Source organism: Phascolarctos cinereus, unplaced genomic scaffold (assembly GCF_003287225.1).
Source record: "Phascolarctos cinereus isolate Bilbo 61053 unplaced genomic scaffold, phaCin_HiC Scaffold_1;HRSCAF=81, whole genome shotgun sequence".
Lineage (NCBI taxonomy): Eukaryota > Metazoa > Chordata > Mammalia > Diprotodontia > Phascolarctidae > Phascolarctos > Phascolarctos cinereus.
In genome coordinates this window covers 14,798,529-14,826,180 of record NW_027555514.1, presented here as the reverse complement: position 1 = coordinate 14,826,180, position 27,652 = coordinate 14,798,529, and the positions used below count along the sequence as shown (strand labels likewise).

The 27,652-nt window shown below is 45.2% G+C and overlaps 1 protein-coding gene, 1 long non-coding RNA gene and 1 other non-coding gene across 3 annotated transcripts; 1 reads left to right on the top strand and 2 right to left on the bottom strand.

Moving 5' to 3' along the window:
• Positions 1 to 1,187: 1,187 nt before the first annotated feature.
• On the bottom strand, positions 1,188 to 9,016 carry MALSU1 (mitochondrial assembly of ribosomal large subunit 1). Its single transcript, XM_020993232.2, has 4 exons — positions 8,763 to 9,016; positions 6,182 to 6,360; positions 4,492 to 4,573; positions 1,188 to 1,399 (listed from the first exon to the last, which is right to left on the bottom strand). Exons 1-4 carry the CDS (start codon positions 8,983 to 8,985, stop codon positions 1,206 to 1,208), a joined length of 678 nt encoding a protein of 225 aa, XP_020848891.1. The 5' UTR covers positions 8,986 to 9,016; the 3' UTR covers positions 1,188 to 1,205.
• Positions 9,017 to 12,594: 3,578 nt separating this feature from the next.
• LOC144457427 (uncharacterized) lies at positions 12,595 to 18,289 on the bottom strand. The gene is made up of 2 exons (XR_013486739.1): positions 18,107 to 18,289; positions 12,595 to 12,884 (listed from the first exon to the last, which is right to left on the bottom strand). It is a non-coding gene; the product is annotated as an uncharacterized LOC144457427 (long non-coding RNA).
• Positions 15,520 to 15,626, top strand: LOC144455159 (U6 spliceosomal RNA). The gene has a single exon (XR_013483870.1). It is a non-coding gene; the product is annotated as a U6 spliceosomal RNA (small nuclear RNA).
• Positions 18,290 to 27,652: the final 9,363 nt, after the last annotated feature.

The following is a 27,652-nucleotide window of genomic DNA, read 5'->3' as shown; positions in this document are numbered from 1 at the left end:
AAGTTTCATGATTGCTGTAGGGGAAAGTGGGAAATTTAATTAGTATCAAAGCAGAGTTTTGAATTTTATTTTAGAACATGCCCCACTGATAAAATGTTTTGTAAGCCCAGGTTTTACTTAAATTTGTTAAACAGATCAACTAAATGGGAGAAGGGAAACTTAGGCAATGCTTTACAAACGGCAGGTTTCATCCATAAGCTAAAGCTCTTTTGAAGCCTCTGAATTTCTACATTCAAATATTACTCTATATTAAACTCTTAATTTTTATATTAGATTATTGTCGGTCCTGTCTCTCTCTAGAGTATATTGTTTCGTGGCTCTTCAGATTCACATCTGTTATTAGTTAGCCAGAGTCACAAAATGGAATGCCCCTGAATTAATTTTTTTCCTCCAACTGGTGGCACTTAATAGGCTCTGAAATGTGCAGGACTTAAATTCTACAACTATTAATGTGGAAAGGCATTTAGAAGAAGGGGATACATATCATCATACTCTAAACTCGTATCAACACACTTGCAGCTAAAATTATGGTACCTTGAATTCAGGGTTGGGGGCAAACTATATAAATCGGAAATTAAGAATCAATCACCTATTGGTTAATATTTTTTTTTTATTTCACGTTCTGTCAACGTCAAATCTAGAAACAGTCCATAAGCTGAGCTGCCTATTTTTCACACGGAGGTTTTCATCTCTTCCCCACAAAGAAAAATAAAAATTAAAACCCAGTGTAGATGATCCCCATGTAAGTCATTCCTTAAAACAGAAGGACATTTCTGCACTATGCTAAACTTGTAAGCTGAAAAGAGTTCTCTATGAGAGTTCTTTTAACTGATACAAGAATCAACTCCTCCAGAGGTGAGAAGTCAAGCCAGGCAAACAACTCCACAAAACTGATTAGGGACCAGGAGACATGATGAAGTGATAAATTAGGTGCATAAATCACCCATCTCTGGTGAAGTCTGAAATTCTTGCTCGAGGTAACTTGCCTGAAAGGCCAGTCCTTAACTGTTGCCACTGCCCAGTTTCCAAAGCTTTCTGTTTTCTATGAGTTTTCTACATTGAGTGCATGTGAGAGTATGCTCAGCCCTGACCAGCAACCATCAGAGGCTCCAGATAGGACTCAGAAGTGGATTAATTGGCTGCAAATCCAAACAGAAAACCTCCTAATAACACGGACCAATTCTAGCTGCTTCAAAGCTCTTACTTTATTCTCTCTCGGCCTCCAATGGAGAATTTGCCAAAGGCTCCTCCTCTGGTGGAAACCCAAGGATGAAGTCTTCAGGTAGGGACTCTGGTGCGATCTCAGCTAACTGGTCATCATAAGTGCCCAGAGTCCACAACTTCTCCAATTCGTAGGTTTCTCGGGTCCCTGGAAGCATCAAATGAATCACCATGCTGCCTGTCAGGGAGTTCAAAGAGTTGTGAGAAGAACAGGGACTGGACTTGCTCCCAGACTTGTGACTTCTCAACTACCAAAGAAAGCAACTCAAGGAGTAGAGTCCATGAACACAGTTAATTCTCAGGGACATCCACCTGGGCTTTGGCAACGATTCAGACTGAGACCCTTCCAAGGCCTTCTTCACTTCCAGTTTGAGAGACTGGAGAATGCCTGAAGCCCACCTAGGGTTAAGTGGGGTCTCAAGACAATTTAACGGATTTTCCAGTTAGACTCTGTAAGGTCCAACTAATGAGAACAAATGCTATTGCTCAGTCTAAATAGGCACAGTATTCAAGACTAAGGCTATACAAAGAGATGACCATTTTTCTCTAAGAAGCAACCTTCCCATCAGAGGCTAATTTCTAGAATCTAAGTAGTGGTGGTGTTCACTAAAAGCAATTTCCATCTTTTAAGAATTTGATTTTTCCCATCACTGTGATGCACCCCACCAGTGTAGAACCAGCAAACGTATTTTTCTAACCCCAAACTTTCCTAGTCTTCTTTCCAGAAGGGGGAAAGGATTCAGAGAAAGAGTGGAGGTAGGAAATCTTAAGTTATCCTAACATCTTCAAAGATCAACCAAGCAGACAACTAAAAATTACTATAACTACTGCTAAGCAAATTACTAGTATCCAAAGTGCTGTGTAGGTGTTGGCATAGGTTGGCCATGTTTGCACACAGAACAGCTCGTTTCTTTAGCTAGTGAGTGTTTTCCTTAAAATAACACTGCAAAGTAAACAACACAAGCACTCGTGTCTTCGTTTTCCAGATAGTGAAGCAGAGAGGCTGAGTGGTTTCACCTAGGATAGAAGGGAGGCTTCTGAGCTCTGGGTTCAGTCCACTCTTTCCACTAAACCATACTTACCTCTCTCTAACATAGACAAAATGTAGCCTGTCCCTCTCAAACACAAACTCCCTATGTTTACCTCACTGTAAACAATTCTTCTGGTTACTAGGACTATTTAAATCACTAATCAGCAGGACTAATCCCTCCCCGCCTTCCATAAAATACACATTCTCATTTCAGCAATACATCTACTCAAAGTTTAAATGTATGTTTGCATTAGAATTTATATTCACCCAAAAGCAGTGGTTCCTTTTTCAAAAACTGATTTTGTAGCTACATCAAAATCCCAATCTGATCAATTACCAATGCTGATCAAAACAGGGCCACTATAACAATTAGGAAGCCAAGTTCTTAATCCCAGAAAACTAGGGAACCGTAATTGCCAAAAGACACACATGTAAACTATTTACTGAAAACAGGTAACATAACCAGGGACAGACAGACAGACAGACACACACACACATCTATGTAAATAGACCACTTTAAATGGGGTGTTAAAATGAAATGTACAATTCTTAACAAATCCAGCCAGGCTAACACGGTGGCTCATATACTTTAGTCTTCATCTTCCAATTTCTTACTTACTGGAAAGGAACGAATGAGCTTTCCATGTGCTATCTCTTTGAACAGCTCAATTTCAGATGTAAAACAAAAGAAGAGGTTACATCCAGTTGTCAGCTGGAAGCCGGCCTGTTCCTTGGTCTTTCTGCCCCAGGAGAGTGGAAAGAAGGCCTGATGGACAAGGACGGGCAGTCAGGGCCTTCTTCCTCATTTCCTCTCCCTGCACCCAGCCCAGGGCTCAGCTGCAACCTTCTTTTGTGAGCAGGGCTCCTACTTTCACCTCTTCTGGGTCTGTTTCCTCATCTAGAAAGGATGGGGTGAGCCTAGATCGCCCTTCCAGCACTAACATTCTTGGAGCCTACCTGACGCTGTTTCCTTAATTGGAACACACAGGTGGCCGAATTTAAGTGTGCCCCTTCTAGTGACTGAACACTTCCACCTGAAGGTCTGTCACTCCCAATCCAATGGGTATTAACACTGAACTCCCCATCTTCCGCGGCCTTCCCCATTTCTGTTAAAGCACACCAGCCCTGTCAACTTCAGGCTTAAGCCTGGAGTTTTCTGACTTTTTCCTTCCCCTTACTTCATCACGTTCTCAAGCCTCTTCCAATTTTTCCTTCCAAGTTTTTTACATCCATCCTTTCTAGGTCAAGACCACTGCAACCCCCTTGTATTTGGCCTCCCTGCTCCAACAACTGTTTTCCCAGATCCACTGTCCTAAGTTTCTCTGCTCTTGTCAGTTCTCTGGTCACTAACCTCCCATACCATGCTCCATCATCGCCACCAAAGCCCCCCCCCCACCAGCTCAGACTCATAAAATCTTAGCGCTGGAAGGTACAGATGAGGAAACAAAGGCAGAGAGATGGAACGCCTTGCCTGTGGGCACTGAGCTAGGAAGGAGCTAAATGGGGATGAGAGGCCAAGAGTCCTGGCTCCATTCAGTGCTTGGAACAGACACTTCTCCATCCTCGGAATATGCTTTGCAGTTTCCTGCCTCGGCTCATTCCCTTCCCCCCCATCTGTGCTTATTAAAGAAAGGACCATCCACATGTTAAGCTAAGACCTAGGTCAAACGCTGCTGCTGCTGCTTATGCAATGACGGGAGGCTAGGACATCTCCCCGAAGCACTCCATGTCTGCACCATGCCCATACATACCATCCTCGGCCTCGCAGTCCACTCGTTTCCATCATATTTTACCCTTAGGCTGCATGCTCCCAGAGGAAGTGAATGTCTCATTCATCTTTGGATTCCGCTCTCCCCCCATGCTCTAGCAAAGCACACCACCTTGCATGTAGCAGGCTTTTCAACATTTGTGGAATGAATGAATGAAGGGATGAATGAATGGTGGCAAGCTCCCACCTCAGCATCTGAGTCCAAAGTGGGGACGAGGTATAGTGGATGTTTGGGGAGGGGGAGGTTTGAACACCAGGCTTCCTGGTTGATTGTTCTGTAAATATTTGTTTTAACCTTTAAAACAAATTTTAGTCATTTTCCCTTGGTGACAGGCATGCTGCTCTCAAAGGCCTGCTTTCTGGCTATCGAAAACAGTCTGAAAGAAGTTTGCAGCAACAGCTGAGAGACTTCTTTGATATATATGTCACCCCCGAAACAACCTATGTCTGTGAAGTGTCCCCCAAAACTTACCAAAGTCCACACACAGCCAGTCATCCGCATCCTTCCCTTCAATCCGAACAAAAGCATCATTCTTGGATTTCAGGAACTTGTGCTGGAACAGAAAGCCAGAGGAGTACAAACTATACCACTCTTCTTTAAAGGTCCTCATGGCACTGAAAACTTGTTTATGGACCAAAAGGGGTGTTTTCACTTGGGGAAACGTAGCCTCCATTATGACAGAACTGCTCTAGAATAGCCACCAAAGTGTAAAAGGAAATTCAGTTACCCAACAGCCACCAGACAATGGCAGCCAAGCTTTCTAAGATGGAGCTGCCTAGTGGACTCCATTCTCCAGGGCGGGGGCCCCTTCCCATCCTCCCCCTTCAAAGCCAGAAGCACTGGGCTGCTCGCACTGTAAGGGAAGGGGCCAGATATGGAACCCCATCTTCCAAATGAACACGTTAACAAATTAAAGCCCACTAATGTGGGCTACCTAAAACCCTACGAGAAAATGTCAGACTCCAGAAACACTTGAGTTTGTAAGGGAAAAGCCAACATTCAGCTGCACTCTCTCAGGCTGAGAAAAGTCACTGAGAAAATCCACTCTGAAAATACCAATTCAGCTATGGTGTATACCCAAGTTACACAAAAGTGTGGGCACGGGGGCAGCTAGGTGGCGCAGTAGATGGAGCATCAGCCCTGGATTCAGGAGGACCTGAGTTCAAATCCAGCCTCTGACACATAACACTTACTAGCTGTGTAACCCTGGGCAAGTCACTTAACCCCCATGGCCCAACCAAAAATCAAAAACAAACAAACAAAAAAAAGCATTGGCACTCTTCAGCGCAGGGACCGGGCCCGTCTATGGGGCCTCCACAACGAGCTTCTCCACTGACCCACATGGGACACCAAGGTCAGGGTGGGCATCATTTCAGCCTGCAACTCTCCTTGCATTTCAGGCATGTGAGACACTGTCAGGGTCTTCTGGACCCCCTAGAAGAGTGGCTCTTAGCTCAGGATTTCCCTGAGGCCATTCTCCAAGGTGACAGGCAGTATCAGCAGCCCATTTCCCTTCTCCCACAGGAGCTTGGGTACCCAATCCCCTCACATGGTACTGAGGAGAACCTGGGGCCCAGAAAGGCTGAGTAAGCTGTCCAGGTCACCCAGGCAGCAGCTAAGAAAGGCCAAATTCAAACCTGGGGTTTCTGACTCCACACTCAGAGCTCCCTCTCTCCCCTGCCTGCCATCTGCTCCAGCGGCACCCCTGTGACCCACATAAAGCACCCCAACACACGTCCCTTTTTCACTGAGGTGCAGAGCAGAACACCCACAAACAGTGAGTGGAAACACACCACTTCATGACAGGCTCCAGGGCCTGGTGGGGCCGGCTGTGCAGCAGTCTGGGTTATTCCTGTGACCAGCTTGTTCCCCAAAATCACTTCCATCAGGGCAAGATTTCAGTGGAAAGCTCAATGCAGCAGGAAAGAAGCAAGCCTGGGGCTTCATTTCTCTCCCCCCTCAGGCTGTAGTCATTCACAGACGACTCCCATAAGGTCATCGTGGAAATGTCTATACTGTGTGCACATGTCAAAAGACAAAACTCCAGGAACCTCTGGACTAGCCAGGGCCCTGCTGACTTCTCAGCCCCTAATCAGCTACTACCTTTATGGAAACCTACCCTTTTAGCCAACAGCACAAAAGAAAGAATAACGCCACTTACCATCTTCACTATGTACTGGGCCATAGCCTGTAAGTGTCTCGGGGAGGTTCCACTCACAACCACGAAGTAATCTGTGTATTTCAGTTCTGGAGAAACCTGGATCACACAAATGTCTTTTGCATTTTCTTGCCTCAAGAGAGACACAAGCAGGTCGATGTCAAATTTGGGTCCCGTATGACCTGAAATACATACCTAAGTTATTGTAACTGAGACCAACTCCACCAGCAAGCAGGCATTCCCTTAGGGCCCCCTGGTCCTGTAGGAGGACCAGGCTGCCTAGGATTTCTCCCCAAATCTTATACCAACACAAAGACATGGACCTGTGGTACAGAACACTCTAGGCCCCCTTAGCTCTACCAATAAGAAACCCTTAGATGAGCCCAGGAGAACACAGAGATTCTCTCACACTGGGATGCAATCAGAAAAGGCAACTTTAAGACTGCTAATAAGGTTTCCAGTTACACAAATCTAAGTTAGCAGTAGCTCTATCCAATTCAGGGCTCTTCAGACCAGCAGGAAAAATCCACCATGGAGTGCTAGCAAAACAACCTAGACCAAGAAACACATCCTTTACCTTTGTTTCACACTCTCTGCCTTCATCCTGCCCCACCGGCACAACGTCTCTCTCCCAAGTCACTGCTCAGTTCCCTCGGCAAATATGTATCTGATGGGGCGGGGGTGAGGGGAATAGGAATGAAAAACAAGATACTGTCCCTGCCACCAAGGTGCTCACAAAGTGATCATGGGAAGACACACACACACAGCTAGACAGCGTTGGTTCAATGAGCACACACGAGTCAACTGGGATGGTTCCTCTCGGAGAAAGGGTAACATCCCTAAAGCATGACAGGGCCAAGGTGATACCGAGGCACACCTCAAGGACTACGATGGCCCTTCCCGCTCACCTAGACTTGAAACAGATCAAGAGCCAAAGAACCCACCCAGAGGTCCAGACAGGTGTACCCCATCCCAAGGCAGGCAGGAGTCTGACTGCGCCCCCAAAGAGCTGAGCCAGGTTCTCCTCACACGTCGAGTTCCCAGAGCCACACCTGAACCTCGAGGGCTCAGCAGGCCCAGCCAGGGTGGGACTGAACGTGAGGCTCAAAGGGTCCCGGCTCAGAAGCCAGAAGGGATCCAGAGACCATCCAGTCCCACTGCCTCCATGAGACAGGAGCAAAATGGGGACCATGAACATGAAAGCCTGGCCCAAGGGCACAGAGGGAGTGCGCTGTCGGGGTGAGATCTCAACCCAGGTCCTTTGACTCCTGGGGCAGTCCATTTTCCATCAGAACACAGGTGAAACAGGGAAACACAGTAACAGGGCTAAGAGCCCAGGTGAGACTTGATGGCCAAATGAGGCTAGTGATAACTAGCATCTACAGCTCCTTACAAAAACCTGTAGCTAAAAAAAATAAAAATAGCCATTTTAAAAAGAGGTGGAGGGAGGGAAGGAAAAAGGGTGAGATACAAAGGGGCACAAAGCTCCAACATGAGGCCATCAACGCTGCTACCGAGGACTAGCGCCAGTCTCGTCTGTCAGCGGTGAAGGGCTGTGGCCTCTTCCTTCCTGTGGGTCACCATACCTAGCTTCAATCCAGGAATCAGGCCAGGCTAGCCCCCTCACCAAGATTCTGTCTCTCCAACAGCCCTAGCTGTAGTGGGGCAGGAATAAGTATTTACAGAGGGACTACTGTGTGCCAGGCTCTTTTCACAAATATGATCTCATCGGATTCTCACAACCACCCTGAGAAGTAGGTACTATTATGGTCCCAATTTTACAACTGAGGAAGCTAAGGTATGAAGAAGTGAAAGGATTTGTCCAAGGTCACACAGCTAGGAAGTGTCTGAGGCTGGATTTGAACCTATGTGTTCCTGACTCTAACCAGTGCAACCCCACAGGCAGCAGCATCTAGTGGACAAAACACTGGACTGGGGCCAGGAAGACCTGAGTTTAAATGCTCCCTTTGACGAGCTCTTTATGGGATCATAGGCAAGACACTCGGCCTCCCTGTGCCTCAGTTTCTTCACTTGTAAAATGGGGAAAAGACTCGCAGCACCAGCTGAAGCGGCTGTGTGACACTCAAACACAGCAGGTTCAAAAGTACTTCATAAGCACCTACTATGTGCCAGGCCCTGCCCTGCAGGAACTCACCGGGCCGCCCGCTGACCCCTGTATACGACCCGTGACCGGGTCCCACGGGGGGGGGGATGGAGCCTAACTGGCCCACACCCCAGGGGCTCGGGTGGGGCACCCCTTGCCCGAAGGCTGCCTCTCCCTGCCCCCCCCAACGCCGGCTCCGGTCGGTTTCTGTTTATGTGGCGCTTTTCACGTGCTCACCCCGCCCCGTAGGGCGTGATGACTACCATCTTACGGATGAACAAACTGAGGCTCCTGGAGGCGGCCTAAGTCCAAGACCAAGGCTGGGACCCACGATCCCGGAGTCCAGTCACCCGCACCTCCTTCCCCTTCCCCTCCTCCTCCCGTGCCTCAGTTTCTCGGCTGAAGAGGGTCGAGGCCACGAGCCGGAAGGGGCGGGCCCCACGCCGGAAGCAGTGGCCTCGGCCCCGCGCCGGCCCGTACCTGCCGCGGCCCGCTCCACTCGGGCGTCGGCCTCGTCCCGCCGCGCTCCGCTCTGGAGCCCGCGCGCCCCCACGCCCGAGGCGAGACCGAGGCCCCGGCCCGGCGGTCTGTGAGCCTGCAGAGGCTGAGGCTTCGCGCCAGACCAACGCGCACCAGTGCGGGGCCTCAGCAGCGGCAGGAGGCGCGCCCAGCAGCGGGCGCCCAGTTGCAGGCCCGGACCCATCACTGCGCGTGCGCACGCCGGCGGGGGCCTCACGTGCGCTTCCTCGAGCGGCCTCCCCGCCCCTCCCTCGCGGGGCCGGAGAGCGGAGCCCTCATTGGGCTAATAGAGGAAACTCGGCGGCTTGCGATTGGTTGCCGCCGAGCCGTGACGTCAGCGCCGTGACAACTGCAGTTCCGGCGGGAGCCTTGCGCTAGTGTGCGCGTGCCCCCGTGCTCGCCCGCTGTTCGGGGGCGCGCGTCGGGCGCGTGGGCCGAGGAAGGGGATTGCGTCATCTGGGTCCTGGCTGGTTCTGGCTGGTCTTGGCTGGTCTTGGCTGGTCCTGGCTGGGCCTGGCGCTTTGGAGCTTGGGAAGCGCCTCCCTTCCTGCTTGCGGCACCACCACCAACCCCTCCTCCACCCAGTGCTATCAATCACTTAAGCACTCCTGTGTGCTGGAGTCCCAGCTAGGGCCTGGAGAGGATAATCAGAACCTGCATTTCCAGGGCACCTACTGTGTGCCCCAGGAAGTCACTGGGCGCCAAGCCCCTCCCAGGCGCTAGTATTATCATTTCTGAACAGCCGAGGAAACTGAGGCAGGCAGCGGTCAAGGGTCTTGCCTTTAGGGGGTCACCCAGCTGGGAGATCACTTTGGAGCTCTGTGCACTGCGGCACCCGCTGGCGGCCTCTAGGGACAAAGCCCAGAGTGAGCGTGCCCCCCTGCAGGGCGCTGACACTCTTCCAACCCTTCCTAGCTTCTCCCGGGCCTGGGAGCTCCCAGAGCTGGCCCCTGCTGCCCAAGCTTCCTTCAGCCTCAGCCAGGCCCCTCCCCTGTTATTGTCTTGTATGGAGTGTGGGCGCCTTGGGGCAAGGCCTGTGGTTTTACGTTTCTTTGTATCCCCAGTAACCGGTATACAGTCGGTGTCTGATAAATGCATATTGACATTCTGCAAGTGAATGGAAGGCTTCGAAGCAACCAGCCTAGAAGCATTTATTAAACACAAACAGTGTCCAGACCCTGGACTGGGTGCTGGAGATGTCAAGACAGTGTCAGAATCCTCGGACCCTCTGGCAATCCATCAGTCTGGTGAAGCCTGTGGACCCTTTCTCAGAATAGGGTGCACACGTAAATGCATAAAATAAAATATGTGCGATTACAAGGGAAACCAATTATGTTGAAATCTTTTTTTATTTTTTAAGTCACAGACCCTACTTCCATACCCTGCTTTGAAATTGTCAACCAACAAGCATTTATTCAGTGTTTATTATGTACCAGGCTCAGTGTCTTTTTTTTTTTTTGGCTAGGCAGTGGGGTTAAGTGATTTGCCCAAGGTCACACAGCTGGTAAGTGTTATGTGTCTGAGGCCAAATTTGAACTCAGGTCCTCCTGAATTCAGGGTCCGTGCTCTGCAGGCTCAGTGTCTTTCAAGGCAACTCAGAACTCACCCTTTGCAAGAGGCCTTTCCTGGTGCCCCCAGCTGCTGGTGCTTTTGCATCTACCCTGTGGAAATCTCATAGATACTGGATTTTTTTCTTTTTTTTAAAATTTAATTTATTTATTTTTAGTTTTCAACATTCACTTCCATAGGATTTTGAGTTTTAAATTTTCTTCCCCTCCTACTTCTCTCCCCATCCCAAGGCATACAATTGATATAAGATCTATGTATACATTCATGTTAAGCATATTTTCATATTAGTCATGATGTAAAGAAGAATTAGAACTAATGGGAGGAACCATGAGAATGAAGCAATAAAACAAAACAAAGGAAAAGGAGAATAAATAGTCTGCTTCCATCTGCATTCAGACTCCATAGTTCTTTCTTTGGATGTGGATGGCAATTTCCATCAGGAGTCTTTTGGAGTTGTCTTAGATCCTTGCATTGCTGAGAAGAGCTAAGTCTGTCAAAGTTGGTCATCACAGGGGCAGCTAGGTGGTGCAATGGATAGCTCACCGGCCCTGAATTCAGAAGGACTTGAGTTCAAATTTGACCTCAGACACATAACACTTACTAGGTGTGTGACCCTGGGCAAGTCACTTAACCCCATTGCCTAGCCAAAAAACAAAACAAAACAAAGTTGGTCATTGTACAGTGTGGCTGTTACTGTGTACAATGTTCTCCTGGTTCTGCTCACTTCACTCAGCAGCAGTCCATACAAGTCTTTCTAGGTTTTTCTGAAGTCTGCCTGCTCATCATTTCTTTCTTTCTTTCTTTCTTTCTTTCTTTCTTTCTTTCTTTCTTTCTTTCTTTCTTTCTTTCTTTCTTTCTTTCTTTCTTTCTTTCTTTCTCTTTCTTTCTTCTCTGCCCAGGGGTCACACAGCTAATAAGTGTCAAGTGTCTGAGGCTGGATTTGAACTCAGGTCCTCTTGACTCTAAGGCCAGAGCTCTATCCACTGGGCCACCTAGCTGCCCCCTCATCACTTCTTATAGCACAACAGTATTCCATTACATTCATAGACCACAGCTTGTTCAGCTATTCCCCAAATGATGGGCATTCCCTCAATTTCCAATTCTTTGCCACCAACCGTAAAAGCTGCTATAAATATTTTTGTACACGTGGGTCTTTTTCCCATTTTTATGATCTCTTTGGGATACAGCCCTAGAAATGGTATTGCTGAGTCAAAGGGTATGCACATTTTTATGTCCCTTCCGGCATAGTTCCAAATTGCTCTCTAAAATGGTTGGATCACTTCACAACTCCACCAACAATGCGTTAGTGTTCCAATTTTCCCACATCTTCTCCAACATTTATCATTTTCCTGTTTTGTCATGTTGGCCATTCTGATAAGTGTGATGTGGTACCTCAGAGTCATTTTGATTTGCATTTGTCTGATGAAACATGATTTAGAACATTTTTTCATACAGATTTTTTCCATGTTGGTATCTCCCATTAGAATGTCTGCCCTTGAGGGCAGAGACTGTTAAGTAGCCTTTTTTTTTTAATTTAATTTTTAAATTTTTAGGCAATTGGGGTTAAGTCACTTGCCCAGGGTCACACAGCTAGTACATGTCAAGTGTTTGGTCTGAGGTCAGATTTGAACTCAGGTCCTCCTGATTTCAGGGCTGGTGCTCTATCCACTGCACCACCTAGCTGCCCCTTGTAAGTAGCCCTTTTGTGTCTGCTCAGTGTTTATCACAGTGCCTGGCATACAGAAAGCACTCTGAGAATACCTAAATTCAGTAGCAAGAATAAAACAATTGCTGGCTTCAGGAAATATGTTCTAGAACTGAACAAAGTGTTTAAAAGCATTGAATGTGGGGCAGCTAGGTGGCCCAGTGGATAGAGCACTGGCCCTGTAGTCAGGAGGACTTGAGTTCAAATCCAGCCTCAGACACATAGTACTTCCTAGCTACGTGACTCTGGGCAAGTCACTTAACCCCAATTGCCTAATTAAAAAAAAAAGGCACTGAATCTGTTGGCAAGCATTTATTAACCACCTACTATGTGTCATGCATGCACTGTGTTATGTGGTGGTGATAAAAAGACAAAAAGGGCAACAATTCCTGCCCTTTAGGAACTTAGATTCTAATAAGGGAGACAACAGGTACATATAGAAATATAGGATGGCATTTGAACCTGTGATTTCATTGGTTAGGGAACTGCAGGACAAAACTCTCTATCAATGCAGGCCAGTCAGCCAATAAACATTTATTAAGCACCTACTATGTGCCAGGCACTGTGGATCGAGAGAGGCAAAAGACATTCACTGCCCTTGAGGACCTCTCAGTTGGATGGAGGAGACAACATGGGAACCATTCTGTACAAATGATGCACACAGGGGATAAACGGGAAGCTTTTGCAACTGACGGGGTTTTAGAGAAGTGTCTGCCATGGAAGTGAAACGTCTGCCCACGGTCGCACAGCCTGTGTACATCCAAGGAGGGATTTCTGGGCTCGGGCTGCTGTGCTGCTCTGTGGAGACTCTACCAAAATAAAGAATAAAACAATAGAAACCAGGGGAACTACCTGGAAGATGATTAGGGAGGATACTGTCAATTAATCAATCAATCAATCAATCCACATGCATATATTTAGTATCTGCTATGTACCAGACATGGAGGGGGTGGAAGGGGACACAAAGACAGGTGAAAGCTTCATTCCCCTCCTTAAGGAGGGGCTTACTTACTTCTCTTTGTACCCATCCATAAGTCTCTTATCTACCAAGAGGAAATGGACCAGTCTTTGTCTTCTAGCAGCCTAAATTCTGTTGTGAAGACCACACACACACACACACACACACACACACACACATACACACACACACACACACACACACACACACACACACACACATGCGTGCGTACGTGCCCAGGATACAAGGTCATGGGGGAGGCTGCTGAGTTCCCCCTAACCAGACCATGCGTGATTTCAGTGCCCCTCTCAGTCAATCCGAGGATGACAGAGAGGGCTTGGTGCAAAGGCAGCTCTTGCCCTGAACTTTGAAGGAAATGAATAATCCTAGGGCACTTTACATTCTTATTTCATTTGATGGGGGACATAGCATGGCATGATGGGAAGGGCATGGAATAGAGCTTCAGAAAACCTGAGTTTGCATCTTGTGTGCTCTGGGGCACTCCCTTCTCTCTGGGACTAGTCTGCCTCTAAGCCTGGGTGGGCTCTAGCGGAGATTCTTATCCTGCCTCAGCAGCAGGCGCTCCGTGCTGCCATGCCGGGCTTGGAATTCTGGCTATCGCAGCGTTAATACAGAGCCCCGGTTAAGAACCACCTTTCAGATGGCTTTCCTCTCTAAGTGGGTGATCTGATGACTCCATTCAATTTAATCACCATTTATTAAGCGTCTCCAATGCACAAGAAATGGATCTAGGCATTGGGGATCCAAAGACCAAAACAAAACCGAAAAACCCACTGCTCTCTGCCCTCTGGAGGCTTGTTTTCTTCTTAGGGACCCTCCCAACAATCTGTGTAAGGTAGGCAGGCCAGGGCTTTCTGTCCCCACATTTCACATGTGAAAATAGGCCACGTGAGGGGCAACAAGCCAGAGGTCACACAGCTAGTAACTGTCATAGAGTGAGGACAAGTCTGGCTCTTCTCACAGGCTCTAAGTCACTGCTGTTTACAATTTTACAGGGAATTAACACAGATAGATGTATATGCCCAAGGAGCCATTCCCAATAGGTGAATCGTCCAAATAAAGCAACAAAGTTATTTCATAAGAAGAGTAGCAAACTATTGACAAGTACCTGAAAGACTGCTTCAGGTCAGGAATAATAAGAAACACAAATTAACCTCGCTCTGGGGGTTTGATTCCACACCCCCTTGAAGAGGCGATGATAAATTACATCCCACCACGGCTGCCCCTGCAGTTAAAAATCGATTTGACAGGCTGCTGACTTCACCGGCCAAAAAGAGAGGTGGGGTTGTAATGAAGACGCATGGAGTACCTACCCTGTGCAAATTGGGGGGCTGGCTTCTCCTGCGGACTGACAACCTGTGGGCAGATAAGCCTGTGCTGGGTAATTGGAGGAGGAAGAGAGTGTTGGGGCGTGGGGGCGGATCCGTACAGACTTCCCAGGAGGAGACACCTGATTGAGCCTCAAAAGGAAGGATTCTGAGGGGCCCATCAGCTTATTCCAGGTGTGGGGGCCTTGTGAACAAGTGCCTCCCCAGGGCAAGAGCTGGAACAGAGAGTTCAGGAAACAACCGGTAATCCAACTGGGCTGGAACAGAGGTAGTAGGAAGGGGAGGAATATGAGATAAACTACCTGTTACCAGGAATGACCTAGGTTTCCCTGCAAATGAGAAACACACACACACACCATCATCATCATCATCATCATCATCATCATCATCATCATCATCATCATCATCGTCCCGTATCTATATGGCAGCTAAGGAAGCTTTGGAAGCAGACACTTGGACCAAGAGTTCTTCACTTTTGTGTCCTGAACCCCCTTGGACAGTCAGCTGGGGGAAGCCCACTGGGTCCCTTCTCAAAATCATATTTTTAAGTGCATAAAATGAAATGCATAGGATAAACCAATTATAGTGAAATGCAACTCTCAAAAAAAAAAAAAAAAGACCAAGCCCACGGGCCTGAGGTTCAGAACCTTTATGTCCTCCTACAGGAGAGTCAACAGTGCTGATTGGGATGAAGAGGCAGAAGGCCTCTTGCTTTACAAATAGGTTGAGGCCTGGACAGCTTAAGTGACTTGTCCAAGGTAATGCAGGCAGTTAAGTAGAAGAGCAAGGTTCTCTGGATTGGAATCCAGGGTTCCTTCAAGTTTTTCCACTGCCTCTACTCCCAGTAGAATAGAAACTTCTGGAAGGTAGGGGTTGTTTACATGTTGTATTTGTATCTCTGGGGCTGGGCACAGCGCCTGTCCCCGGTGCTCGATGTATGTTTGTTGGACTGTATGAAATGCAGATTTTTTTGTATTAACCTAAAAAGATTAGAAACCACTGGCCGTGCCTCTAACGAACCTTCAAATCCAGATTGGGCATGATTTTCTCCACACCATGTTGCCTCTCCCCGGAGAGTGTTAGCTCCCCAGCAGAATGAGGAAAGCAGGATAAGAACTAGTAGAAGAAGCAGAAGAGGCACTTGCTTTGACAGCCCATATGCTAACATCGGAACAATACGGGAAAGATTAGCATGTCCCCAGTGCAAGAATGACAAGCAAATTTATGAAGCGTTCCATATTTTTCAAATGGATCTGAAGCCAAACATAAAAGGTCACATCACATAAAAAAATTAAAGGAAAGGAGAAACCTTTCACAGCTCTGGCTAGGAGGAAATTAATAAACAAGGGATAGAGGAGACCACAAAAGGCAAGATGGGCAATTTTGATTATATAAAATTAAAAAGCTCACACACAAAAATCAATGCAGCCAGAGTACAAAGAGCATGAATTAAGTGCAGAAAAATCTTTACATCCAATATCTCTGATAAGTCTGGTAGCTAAGATATATAAGGAATTGACACGAATATATAAGACCAAATGGCATTTCCCAATAGAGTAATGGTCAAAAGATAAGAACAAATTATTTCGAAAGAAGATGTGCATCCTATTAACAACCATATGAAAGCCTGCCACAAATCACCCTATAATAAGAGAAATGCAAATTAAAACAGTCCTGAGGTTTGATCTCACCCCTCCCCCAAGTGGAAATGATAATGGATGAAAATAGGTGGTGGTCGGGAAGGCGCTGTGGCTAGAGGCACCCGTTTACACAATTACACTCGGCAGCCGCGGTGTCGTGAATCGGGCTGGTCTTTTTAGAAAACAGTTTGGAATTATGTGAAAAAAATCACACTGCTCCTACCCTTTGACCGAGCAATCCTACTACTGGGCATTTATCCTGAGGACACTGAAAAGAGGGAGAGATTCTATAGATAACCAAAATTTTTATAGCAATAATTTCCAGCAAAAAATTCACAATGATCTAGGATAGCTGAACAAATTACGGTGTGGTGAATGTAATAGGATATCATTGCTCTGAAAGGAACAATGAATATGAAGAATTTGAAGAAATATGGAAAGCTTCATCTGAACTAATTAAGCGTCACCAAGGAAGCAGTCAGGAGAGCTCTGTACACAATAATTACAAAAATGTCAATAAAAACGCCAGTAAAAGGCAGTGGGACTCTGCCCGTAGTGACTTTAATCTAGTCCTAGAGAACTGATGAAACTTATTTGCTTCTCAGTAACAAGGGGGAGACTGCAGATGTGGGGTGTGGTATGCAGCATCGGATGTAGTCTTCTTGCCTACAAAAGCTAGGGTCCAAGGCAGAACCAGGGGCCACAACAAAATGGCTGTGGGACAAACCCAGGAGCAACAACGACAGAGAAGATGAAAGGCCTAAGAGTGCACTGAAAAGAGCCTGACTTACAAAGCTTTGCATAACAACTGCATGAGGCAGAAAAGTACGGAGGTGATAATAATTCCCATTAATGTAGTATTTTACTAAGAGGATAAGGACAGGACCAGCTGATGGAGAAAACTACAGGAAGAGGAAATTCCTTTCACCAATGCAGATCTGCATCTTTGCTGCAATTGCAAAGAGTGACCCAGGGCCAGACTGTGTCAGAGGTGAGACTCAAGTCCTGTCTTCTTGACACTATGCCATATTGCTGTGTTTTCCTATAGATCACAGAAATTAGGGCTGAAAAGAACTAGCCCCTCATTTGATAGGAGAAATCTCTCAGCATCAGTGCTTTTCCCATGGGGCCTCACAGACAAGTTTGATCTCTACAGTCGTGGGTGGATGAATCTATATACATGGGTGATACAGGGAGATGAGGTCATAGATGAAGATAAGGACCTTTAGAACAAGATAAGAGCTCGGAGACCATCTTGTCTTACTCTTTTATTTTACAAATGAGTAAGCAGCCCTGAAGAAGTACCCAAGGCCACACAGTTAATGGCAGAACTAAAATGAGGACTCTGGTGTCCTGGGTTCAGTTCTTATTTGAGGAAATACTGGAACTATTCCTTTAAAAAATTTTTTTTTCTTAAAAGACTTCAGGAAATGAGTACATCAATTTGTTTTTCAGGGGCCCCAGAAACTAAAGAGTACTTTACCACAAAACAAAACTACAGAGGAAGTGATTCATATTGATACTACACACACACATACACACATGAAATTAGAAAGCAAGTTCTTAAAAATCCCATGTTACAAAAATGTCTACACCATGCCCTATATGTTATAGTCTTTTTAAGCACTGAGCCTTTACTATGTCATACACCACCTGGATGTGGTTTTGTGACCTCGCCCTATATGATAACAATGTGCCTTCTACTCTCTGTCCCTCCCCTGGTTTTGTGAGGAGCATGAACGGAATGACAGCTGCAGGTACAGCACCTAGGTGGCTTTCATAGTCACAGCTTCCTGGAAGTGTTTCTGGATTGGCCTAGATCTACTTTGGACTGGTTTCTTCCATGAATAAAATGTGACCAATAACAACAGAAAATGCTCCCTAGTGATGAGGACTGGTTAGGTCAATAACCATCAATCGTGGATTATTGACTAGAGATTGCTCCTGCTTCTGGGGTCTGTGAATGAGTGGATAATATAAAGCACTGGTAACACTGAAATTTCCTTCCCTATCCAATGTCTGATAGCAGATAGGAGTAATGAAATGGACAGAAAGGAAACAGAAAAGGAACATGCCATAATTACCTAGATGCCAGACTTCTCCCCCAATGCTGAAGAAGGCATACACTTCGGTTTTCAACCTGGCACCCACCCTGTGTCAGGGTATGGAAAGAGATGTTTCCAGCTATGATCCTGTCCCAGGCAGGCAGGCACAGCCACGTTGGGAGACTGTTTTCAGTTGAGTGGTGAAGGGCTGGGGAGGAGGGAACTTGGATGGCTCTCTCTCTTTGGAGACCTTCTGACCCTCAGCCTCTTTGCATAGAGCATTCTTCTGCCTGCATTAGCCTTTAATTTAAGGAGGTGCTTGATTAGGTAGCTACCTCTCACTATTTAATTAAAATGTCAAAAATCTGGCTTCATTGGGTTTATGACTGGACATCTTTTTAATACTTTGATAATTTCCTTGAAGTGTGATCTGCAATCACTTTCTTGTGTGTGTGTGTGGGGGGGTGCGGGTGTTTAAAAAAAGGTTGTATGAAAATGTAACAAAGGTCTCATTCTAGTAAAATCACCAATTTTCCCCAGTGTTTAAAATATCCATTTGCCAAGAAGGAAGAATTTATAAGAAGTAGCTGCTTTGAGGTTTCTATGGACGTTTCAGGAGTCTCCTATCATTTTTATAGTCTGCTTAGAAACTACAGACTCCCAGCCCTTCCACCCTAGTGAATACACACACATGCTAGTTCTATCCCCATTCTTCCCACCAAGGTCCTTCCCTTACTTCCCATAGTTATCTTCCTCGGAATTCTCCCATCTTAGTTAATTTAGCATCCAGCCCATAGTAAGCACTTGCTAAAATGATTGTGGCTTCACCTGGAATGGGAGAGGCAGCAGAGTTCATTGGATTTGCACTGGGGAAAAGATACAGAATGGAATTCCACTTTGGGCACTTACTAGCTATGTGACAGGGCCAAGTCACTTCACTTTCTCTGAGCTTCAGTTTCCTCATCTGTCAAAATGGGGATAATGCACTTCCTCTAACGAGGAAAAGGCTTTTGTGAAATAACAGCAACAACAATAATTTCAGTTTAAAACTGGCATTTTCCGATTGTGGGAACGCTAGAGGGTCACGTTTTGGGAGAAATCTTCATAAACCTTTGCTGAAATCATTACCCTCTGGCTCAGTTTCCTCGTCTGCAGATAACAGCATCCTCCTTAGACAGTTATCGTGACGATCAAATAACAGAACAATGGCAAAGCACTCAGCCTGGTGCTTGCCGCAAGGTCACAGAAACATCAGCCATTGCTGTTATTAAGGCTGATCTAATGCTCTAAAAAAATTGCTTTTGGCTACAATAGTGAGAAGAAAGACTCCGACCCAGGGTGGCCCAGTGGAGAGACATTGGAGGTAGCAGTAGTCACAGGTTTGTGTCCCAGCTCTGCCATTTAGTAGCTGGGTAACCTTGGGCAAGCACCCTCAGTCTCGAAGCTTCCTTTTCCTCATGTGTGAAGTCAGAGGGTCCATCTTAAGCGATATCCAGGATTCAATCTGGCTTTGAATTTATGATCTTATGACAAAAATTACCTTAATCTGTCTGCTCGATCTCTGACAAATTCATTCATTTATTCATTTGCCGAGCATTTATTAACTTCAATTGATAAATAGCCAAAGGATATGAACAGGCAGTTCTCAAGGGAAGAAACTGAAGTTATGAAGGGAAAAAAAACCTTCTGTGGTTGTTATTATGATCAAATGAGACAGTAAAGTGCTTAGCATAGTGCCTGGCACACAGTAGGTGCTTAATAAATGCCAGTTCCCTTCCCTCCCCCAGTCCAGAGCAACCAGATGTAAGTGGGTTGTTACACAGAAGCCCACAAAAATACTTTCTTTTTAACATTAACAAAATTTACCCCCCTATTTGGGATCTCTCTTCCTGCCAGGTTCTTTCAAGCTGAACTAAAGAGGCCTCAGACAAATGGCAGCCGCAGAGATTGGACCTATAATGGGAGCTCTGACGCGGAGGCTCCGGGTGAGGAGGGACTAACCCTCTGACTTCCTTTTGCTCTCTCCCTGCAGCAATTACTGACCTTCCTTTGAGCGTCTTACCCTCCATCTCTTCTCAGCTAGTCTTCTTTCTGTGTTCTCATCACCTCTTGCCCCCGTCTCTGAGCCCCTTTTCTCCCTCTGTCCCTGTTTATCTCTGGGCCTGGGCCTGTCTGTGTGTCTCTTCCCCACCCCCACCCCTGGTACAGCAGCCAGAGCCAGAGCCAGAAGATCGAGACTCAAATCCGAATTTTTTCTGCTTCGTTCTGTGCTATCGGGCAAGTCACTTTACGGAATTTTGAAGAGACCTTTCTGGTCCAATTCATAGAATCTTAGAGTTAGAAGAAACTTTCAATAACTTCTCAAGTACCTTTCCAATCTAAAATGCTATTATTCTAGCACAATGTTCCGTCCATACAGAAATCCGTCACCGATGTGGCCCTTACCATCTGATTAGACCTTTTGTTCTTACTGTTGGATATCTCATTGTTAGAGAGCTCTTCCCTACTAAACAGAAATCTGTAATTTCTATCCATCGGACCCAGCACTTTCTGGAAACAATGGGATTGGAAGGGGAAATTCCCTTTTTGCCCTCAACTAGTCCAAACTCTATTACTAACTAAACCCACTAGAATGGTGGAGGAAACAAAACCCTTTCTGAAGAGGGAAAAATGAGGCAGAACATTTTTTAAAATACCCATGTAAAGTGTTGCCTGCCTGTTGGACAAAAACACCATGTGATATGTGGAGTGTGCTTAGTTTCTGGGTCCTTTGTTGGTATGCTTTGTGCGGGCTTGTCGAGTGTGCCTGGGTATGCTCTGTGAGGTCAGGGGGACAGGCTTCTTCTCTGATTAACCCCTGTATCCAAGGGCTTAGCAGAATGCCCATTTCAGAGTGGGCATTCCAGTCTTTGATCAGATGAATTGTCAGTTTTTCCCAGTAAACACACAACCTTTTGTCTGGGGGGTAGCTAGGCACCACTTCTATTTCATCTGGCCGCTGATGTAGGTAGCAGGGTCCTGCTACCTTCATTATATTCAGTTTCTCCAATAAGCATATTGGATGGGCATTGTCCAGCTTTGTGTTGGCTTTCCAAAGGCGTTTTCAGTCGCATTGTTTTCTCCAATTGCTAAGCCTCTTACCATTGAATACTTGCACAAATGTAGGAGGGGAAGTTTCCCAGACAGTAAATTCTGCTTGCAAACATCTTGTACATTTAGGGTTATGCCGGTAGCCAGCTTCTGTTGCAAGTTCCTTGCCATAATGGTTGGTGACCGTCTTTACCGAGGCAGCCTTCAGTTGCACCTCTAAGTTAGTTAGATTTCCCTTTCCTGTAACCTATGTAATGAGACTTTTTGTCTGTGCAGATGGTCTACAATATGGAAACTATGCTTTTTCTTCTGTCTTGCCCCCTCCTCTACAAGGATGCCCTTGACATCCAAGCCAATGCAACAAGAACTGATTGTGTGCCTGCTATATGTGAGACTCTGTGCTTGGTGCTGGGTACACAAAGAGGAGGCATAAGAGACAAAAACAAACCTAGCCCAGCCACCAAGAAGTCTCTGTTCTACCAGGGAGAGCTGTGAGGGAGATGACATTCTGGATAAATGCCCACAAAGAAGATCCAAAGTCATTTCAAAAGAGAATGTTCTACCAGGGAGAGCTGTGAGGGAGATGACATTCTGGATAAATGCCCACAAAGAAGATCCAAAGTCATTTCAAAAGAGAATGTTCTACCAGGGAGAGCTGTGAGGGAGATGACATTCTGGATAAATGCCCACAAAGAAGATCCAAAGTCATTTCAAAAGAGAATGTTCTACCAGGGAGAGCTGTGAGGGAGATGACATTCTGGATAAATGCCCACAAAGAAGATCCAAAGTCATTTCAAAAGAGAATGTTCTACCAGGGAGAGCTGTGAGGGAGATGACATTCTGGATAAATGCCCACAAAGAAGATCCAAAGTCGTTTCAAAAGAGAATGTTCTACCAGGGAGAGCTGTGAGGGAGATGACATTCTGGATAAATGCCCACAAAGAAGATCCAAAGTCGTTTCAAAAGAGAATGTTCTACCAGGGAGAGCTGTGAGGGAGATGACATTCTGGATAAATGCCCACAAAGAAGATCCAAAGTCATTTCAAAAGAGAAAGTTCTACCAGGGAGAGCTGTGAGGGAGATGACATTCTGGATAAATGCCCACAAAGAAGATCCAAAGTCATTTCAAAAGAGAATGTTCTACCAGGGAGAGCTGTGAGGGAGATGACATTCTGGATAAATGCCCACAAAGAAGATCCAAAGTCATTTCAAAAGAGGATGTTCTACCAGGGAGAGCTGTGAGGGAGATGACATTCTGGATAAATGCCCACAAAGAAGATCCAAAGTCATTTCAAAAGAGAGAGACTGCTAAGCATTAAAAGACTCGGGCAAGGTCTGATGTGGCACCTCATCTGGACTTTGAAGGGAACTAAGTATTCCATAAGATGAAAATGAGGAAGAAGTGTATGCCTGATGTGGTGACTACCTCTCCTTAGACACCTAGTAGTTGTGTGAACCTGGGCAAGGCACAACCTTTGTTTGCCTCAGTTTCCTCAACTGTAAAATGGGGATATTAATAGCCTTTCCAGAGCTGCAGTGAGGGTCAAATGAGCTAACATTTGTCAAGTTCTTAGCCCAATACTGGCACATAATAGGTACTTAATAAATGCTTGTTTTCTTCCTTCCTTTCAAAGAGATCAAAGAAAGAGGAAAAAGTCCTTTTTAAAAATATTTATTGCAATATTTAAATAAAATATTTTAAATAAAATATTAAATAAAATATTTTAAATAGTTATAGCAACTTCTGTTGTGGAGGCAAAGAATAGAAACTATGCCCATCAATTGGGGAATGGCTAAATAAATCGTGGCATATGAATATAATGGAAGAGCATTCTACTATGAGAAATGATGAAGCCAACGGTCTCAGAGAAACTAGAAAGACTCACATGAGTTGATGCAAAGTGAAGTAACTGAACCAGGAGGACAATTTGTACAAAAACAACCACATTATAGAGAAAACAGACTACCAGGCTTGAGAAGCCCAATCAGTGCAATGACCAGGCATGATACCAAAGGTCTGATGGTGAAGCAGCATTGGACTGGAAGCATCCACCTACTGACAAAGAGGTGATAGACTCAGGGTGCAGAAGGAGACATCTTTCCATGGCGGGAATGTGTGTGCCCGATGGTGTATTGTCCCAAAGGTTTTGTTTTTCTTTCTTTCCCAGTGGAGTGGAAGGGCATGAGGGAGAGAAAATAGACTTATTTAATTGAAAAAAATTTTTTCAAAGGACGTATATAGAATAACATGAAATATATTGCCTATCAGATTTATGGATAGGAGAAGAATTTATGCAATAAACAAGAGTCAGAAAACATTGTAAAATGATCATTTTGATTACATTAAATTAAAAGTTTTGTGTAAATAAAAGTGATGTAGCCAAGATTAGAAAAAAGTAGAAAATTGGTGGTGGGGGATATTATAGACAGTTTCTCAGATAAAGGCCTCATATCTCAAATATATAGAAAAAATTTTCAAATTTATAAGAAGATGAGTCATTTCCCAATTGATAAGTGATCAAATGATATGAACAGGCAGTTTTTGGAAGAAGAAATCAAAGATACATATATCTATATAGCTATAGTCATATAAAAAAGGCTCTAAATGATTGATTAGAGAAATGTAAATTAAAACAACTTTGAGATATCTTATAGCCATCAGATTGGCTAAAATGATAGAAGGGGAAAATGACAAATTGTTGTAGGGGAGGTGGAAAAATTGGGACATTAATATAATGTTGCCCAAACTGTGAAGTAATTCAACCATTTTGGAGAACAATCTGAATTATGCCCAAAGAGTTATAAAACTGTGTATATACCCTTTGACCCAGCAATACCACTATTAGGCCTGTTTCCTAAAGTGATATATGTTCTAAACTATCTGTAGCAGCTCTGTTTGTGGTGGCAAAGAACTGGAAAGATGCCCATCAACTGGAGAATGGCTGAAAAAGTTGCGGTATTTGATTGTGATGGAACACTACAGTGCTCTAAGAAATGATGAGCAGGTTGATTTTAAGAGAACATGGAAAGATTCACGTGAAATAATGAAGAGTGAAATGAGCAGAACCAAGAGAATGTTGTATACAGTAACAGCAGCATTGTTTAAAGAGTAACTGTGAATGACTAAGCTATTCTGAGTTATATGGATATTCAAGTCAACGACAAAGGACCTAGGAAGGAAGATGCTATCCACTTCCAGAGAAAGAGCTGACATATGGAACGATGCATTGTAGGGTTCCACATAAGTATCTGTGTCCAATGCTGGCCTTCTTTAGTGCTGGCTTGGGAGGGAGGGAGCAAAACAGCTTATAACTCAAACGTAACAAAAATAAAATAAGATAAATATTTAATAACAAAAAAGGGTGTGTGGAGTGTCAGATTGAACAGATCTTCACACGACTGGCTAAAGATTGGTTTTTTCCTCTGTTCAGTAGAGCTCTATCACATTTTCTTGGGGAAATAATGACATGGTCAGAACATTGTTTTAGTAATGCCAATTTGGAAGCTTTGTGGAGAATTGATTGGGGAGGGGATAGTCTGAAGGCAGAGAGACCTATTAGGAGTCTATTGCTACAGTCAAGACAAAAGGTACCAGTGGAGGAGGCATTAGAAGCAGAATTAAAAACACTTGGCAAGGTATTGAATCTGAAGGCTGAGAGAGAGAGAGAGAGAGAGAGAGAGAGAGAGAGAGAGAGAGAGAGAGAGAGGTCAAAGTTGACTCCAGAGTACCAACTGAAGCTACTAGAAGGGTAGCGTGGCCATGAACAGTAACAGGGAAGTTTGCAGGGGGAGTTCACAGCAGTGGGAAGAGGAATACAATAAGCTTCATCTTGGGCATGTTGAGGGTATATGGAGATGCCCACCTAGTGTCATATAGTAATGTGGCCATATGCTATGGTAATATAAGTAACATAGTAACATAGGACTAGAGATCAAGAGAAGGAAACTCGTTTACTAAGCACCTACTATGTGCCAGGCACTGTCCTAAGTGTTTGGGGATTATTATCTTATTTGGGCCTTGCCACAGCCCTGTGAAGTAGATACTATTATTATTCCCATTTCAGAGTTGAAGAAACTTGAGGTTATATGACTTGCCCAGGGTCAGACAGCACTAGTGTGTAAGACTGAATTTGAACTCAGATCTTTCTGACTCTAGGCCCACTGTATAGCCACTGCACTACCTAGCTGCTCTAGATAATGGCTTGAATATATAGATTTGGGAGCCATCTATGTAAAGATGGCGGAGGCTGACACAATCACCAGGGAAAAATTGTAGAGAGTGAAAAGAAAAAGACCCAAAAGAACAGAAGGGAGTACACTGAAATATCTTTTAAAAATAGCCTGGGTAATAACACCAGTAGCTAAACTCCTGTGAGGAGGGGAGGACAGTATCACTAATTTCTTTTTCCTTTGGCTCCTCACAGGATCATAGGGGACCCCAAAGTCCATCCCGTCTAACTCCCTCTTTTTCCATATGAGGAAAGTTAGACCCAGAGAGGTTCAATGACTTGCCCACTGTCACACATATGTGTTAATAAGTGGAAGAGCTGGAATTTGAACCTTGGTCCTATGACTCAAATCCAGCATCCTCTCTACTTGTCCCCACTAAGCTGCTGGGTGGTTCCTACCAGGCAATGGTTTCATCTTTGACAAAGGGTTGGTCCCCGCCAATAGGTGGCCTATATGGACACCAAGCACCTCTATCCACTGGGGAGTGGCCGGTGTGGCCAGTTTTATACGGAGGGTGGGCCATTAATGTGAGTTGTTCTCTCTCGTTTCTCACACCCTTTGTGGGATAATGAATGGAATGGAATAGCATTCTGCTATGAGAAATGATGAAGTAGATGGTTGCAGAGAAACTAGAAAGACTCACATGAATTGATGCGAAGTAAAGTAACTGACTTTCCAGCGTTCGAATTGGAGAAGAGGCCTGTACCTTCACTTGAGCCTCACTTCTGGATCTGAGTGTCAAGGTCTTTCAGGGGTTCAGTCAACTGAAAGGACTAAGAAGAACCAGAGAGCCTTGTAAGAGTATCCCCAGGTACCTCACATGGGGCCCCTCTGCTCATGTCACCTGGCCACCGGTCATTTCTCTCCACACACTAAATCTTACAAGGGCTAAAATGTCTTACTTCCAAGATGAGACACGGCCCTCATTCTTGCTTCCACGTCCCTTCATCAGAGCTAACCAAGGTATCAGACATCCATCCTGTCCATGCAACAGCCCAGCCCAGACTATCATGGTGGCTCCATAAATCCTTCCCCCATGGGGAGTCAGGGGACATGCGGCCAATGGGTTTAGGTTTACTCCTGCCTGAAGCGGGTCTATTAATCGTCTAGGCTTATTTAAAAATTAAAAAAAAAAACAGACAGGCCTTCTCACCTTGCTGCATACATGTTTTAGGAGAACTCCAGCTGTAGTACCAGGGAGGCCTTTCTGGAGCATTACATTTCCTCCTGACATAATCTCTCTCCACTCCCCCAGCTCCTGATATTGTTAGAGGGTGCGGGCCCCTGTTCCAGCTTCTAGTGAAATGTTAGCCACCGACGGGGTGAAGGGAAACCTCCGACGATATCAATCTTAGACTCCAAGGGCATATTATTCTTCAGGTTTGATAGTGTTAATACAAATATTGCCACTTTATTATACTTTCCCACAGGGTGTGTCTGTGATCTGAGATGTACATTGCAAGTAATGGAGAGAACAGAGAATTAAATCTTCCCCCCCCCTTTTTTTTTCCCAAATAGAAAGGCACAGAGCAGCCTTGTAGATACCACTGTAATAGTCTCTATTTATAACAAAACACTTCACTGGCTGTGGGTAAACAAGGCCTTATGATAATTATTTCAACTGGAATATGCCTAAGAGCCAGAAAATTTCTCTCTCCTGCTGTCATCAGTCTAAGACAAGGAAGCTATGTCCATGGAGATGCCAAAACAGATGGCTGCTCTAATAAAAACAAATCTGTAGAATTGGATGAGTGACGCACAAATCGCTGGATGGAATTTTTCACCTTCTCCCTGGCTGTGCTGGGGGTGTGTAACCACAACCCCAAATGTGGTATTATTTTTAATTATAGTTTGCAGTTGGCTGCCGAGCTAGAAAGAGAGAAAAGAAAGCATACTTGGTCTTCACCATGTCACTAGTACCCTCTAGTCTTCTGAGTTTTCTTTTATGGAACTAGGTTAGTAACTACTTTGACATGGTCCTCAAAAAGAGAGAGAGAGAGAGAGAGAGAGAGAGAGAGAGAGAGAGAGAGAGAGAGAGAGAGAGAGAGAGAGAGTGGGGAAAGAAGGAAGAGAGGGAGAGAAACCACCGGCCATCAACAACTTTCCTTCATGATAGCTAGCATTTATATGGCACTCCTAAAGCTTTCAAAGCACTTTACATATGTTATCTCTACCATCCTGAGAAGCAGATTCTATTATTATCCAGAGAAGGAAATGGAGTACTAAAGGTTAAATGACTTGACCAGGGTCATACAACTGGTATTT

Bases quoted from the DNA above. Each gene is read 5' to 3' on its own strand.
- MALSU1 (XM_020993232.2), bottom strand. From the start codon at position 8,985: ATGGGTCCGGGCCTGCAACTGGGCGCCCGCTGCTGGGCGCGCCTCCTG. The intron at 6,361-8,762 runs GTACGGGCCGGC...TATGTATTTCAG, and splicing joins AGTGGAGCGGGCCGCGGCAG to GTCATACGGGACCCAAATTT. The intron at 1,400-4,491 runs GTAAGTTTTGGG...ACTCCCTGACAG, and splicing joins CTGGCTGTGTGTGGACTTTG to GCAGCATGGTGATTCATTTG.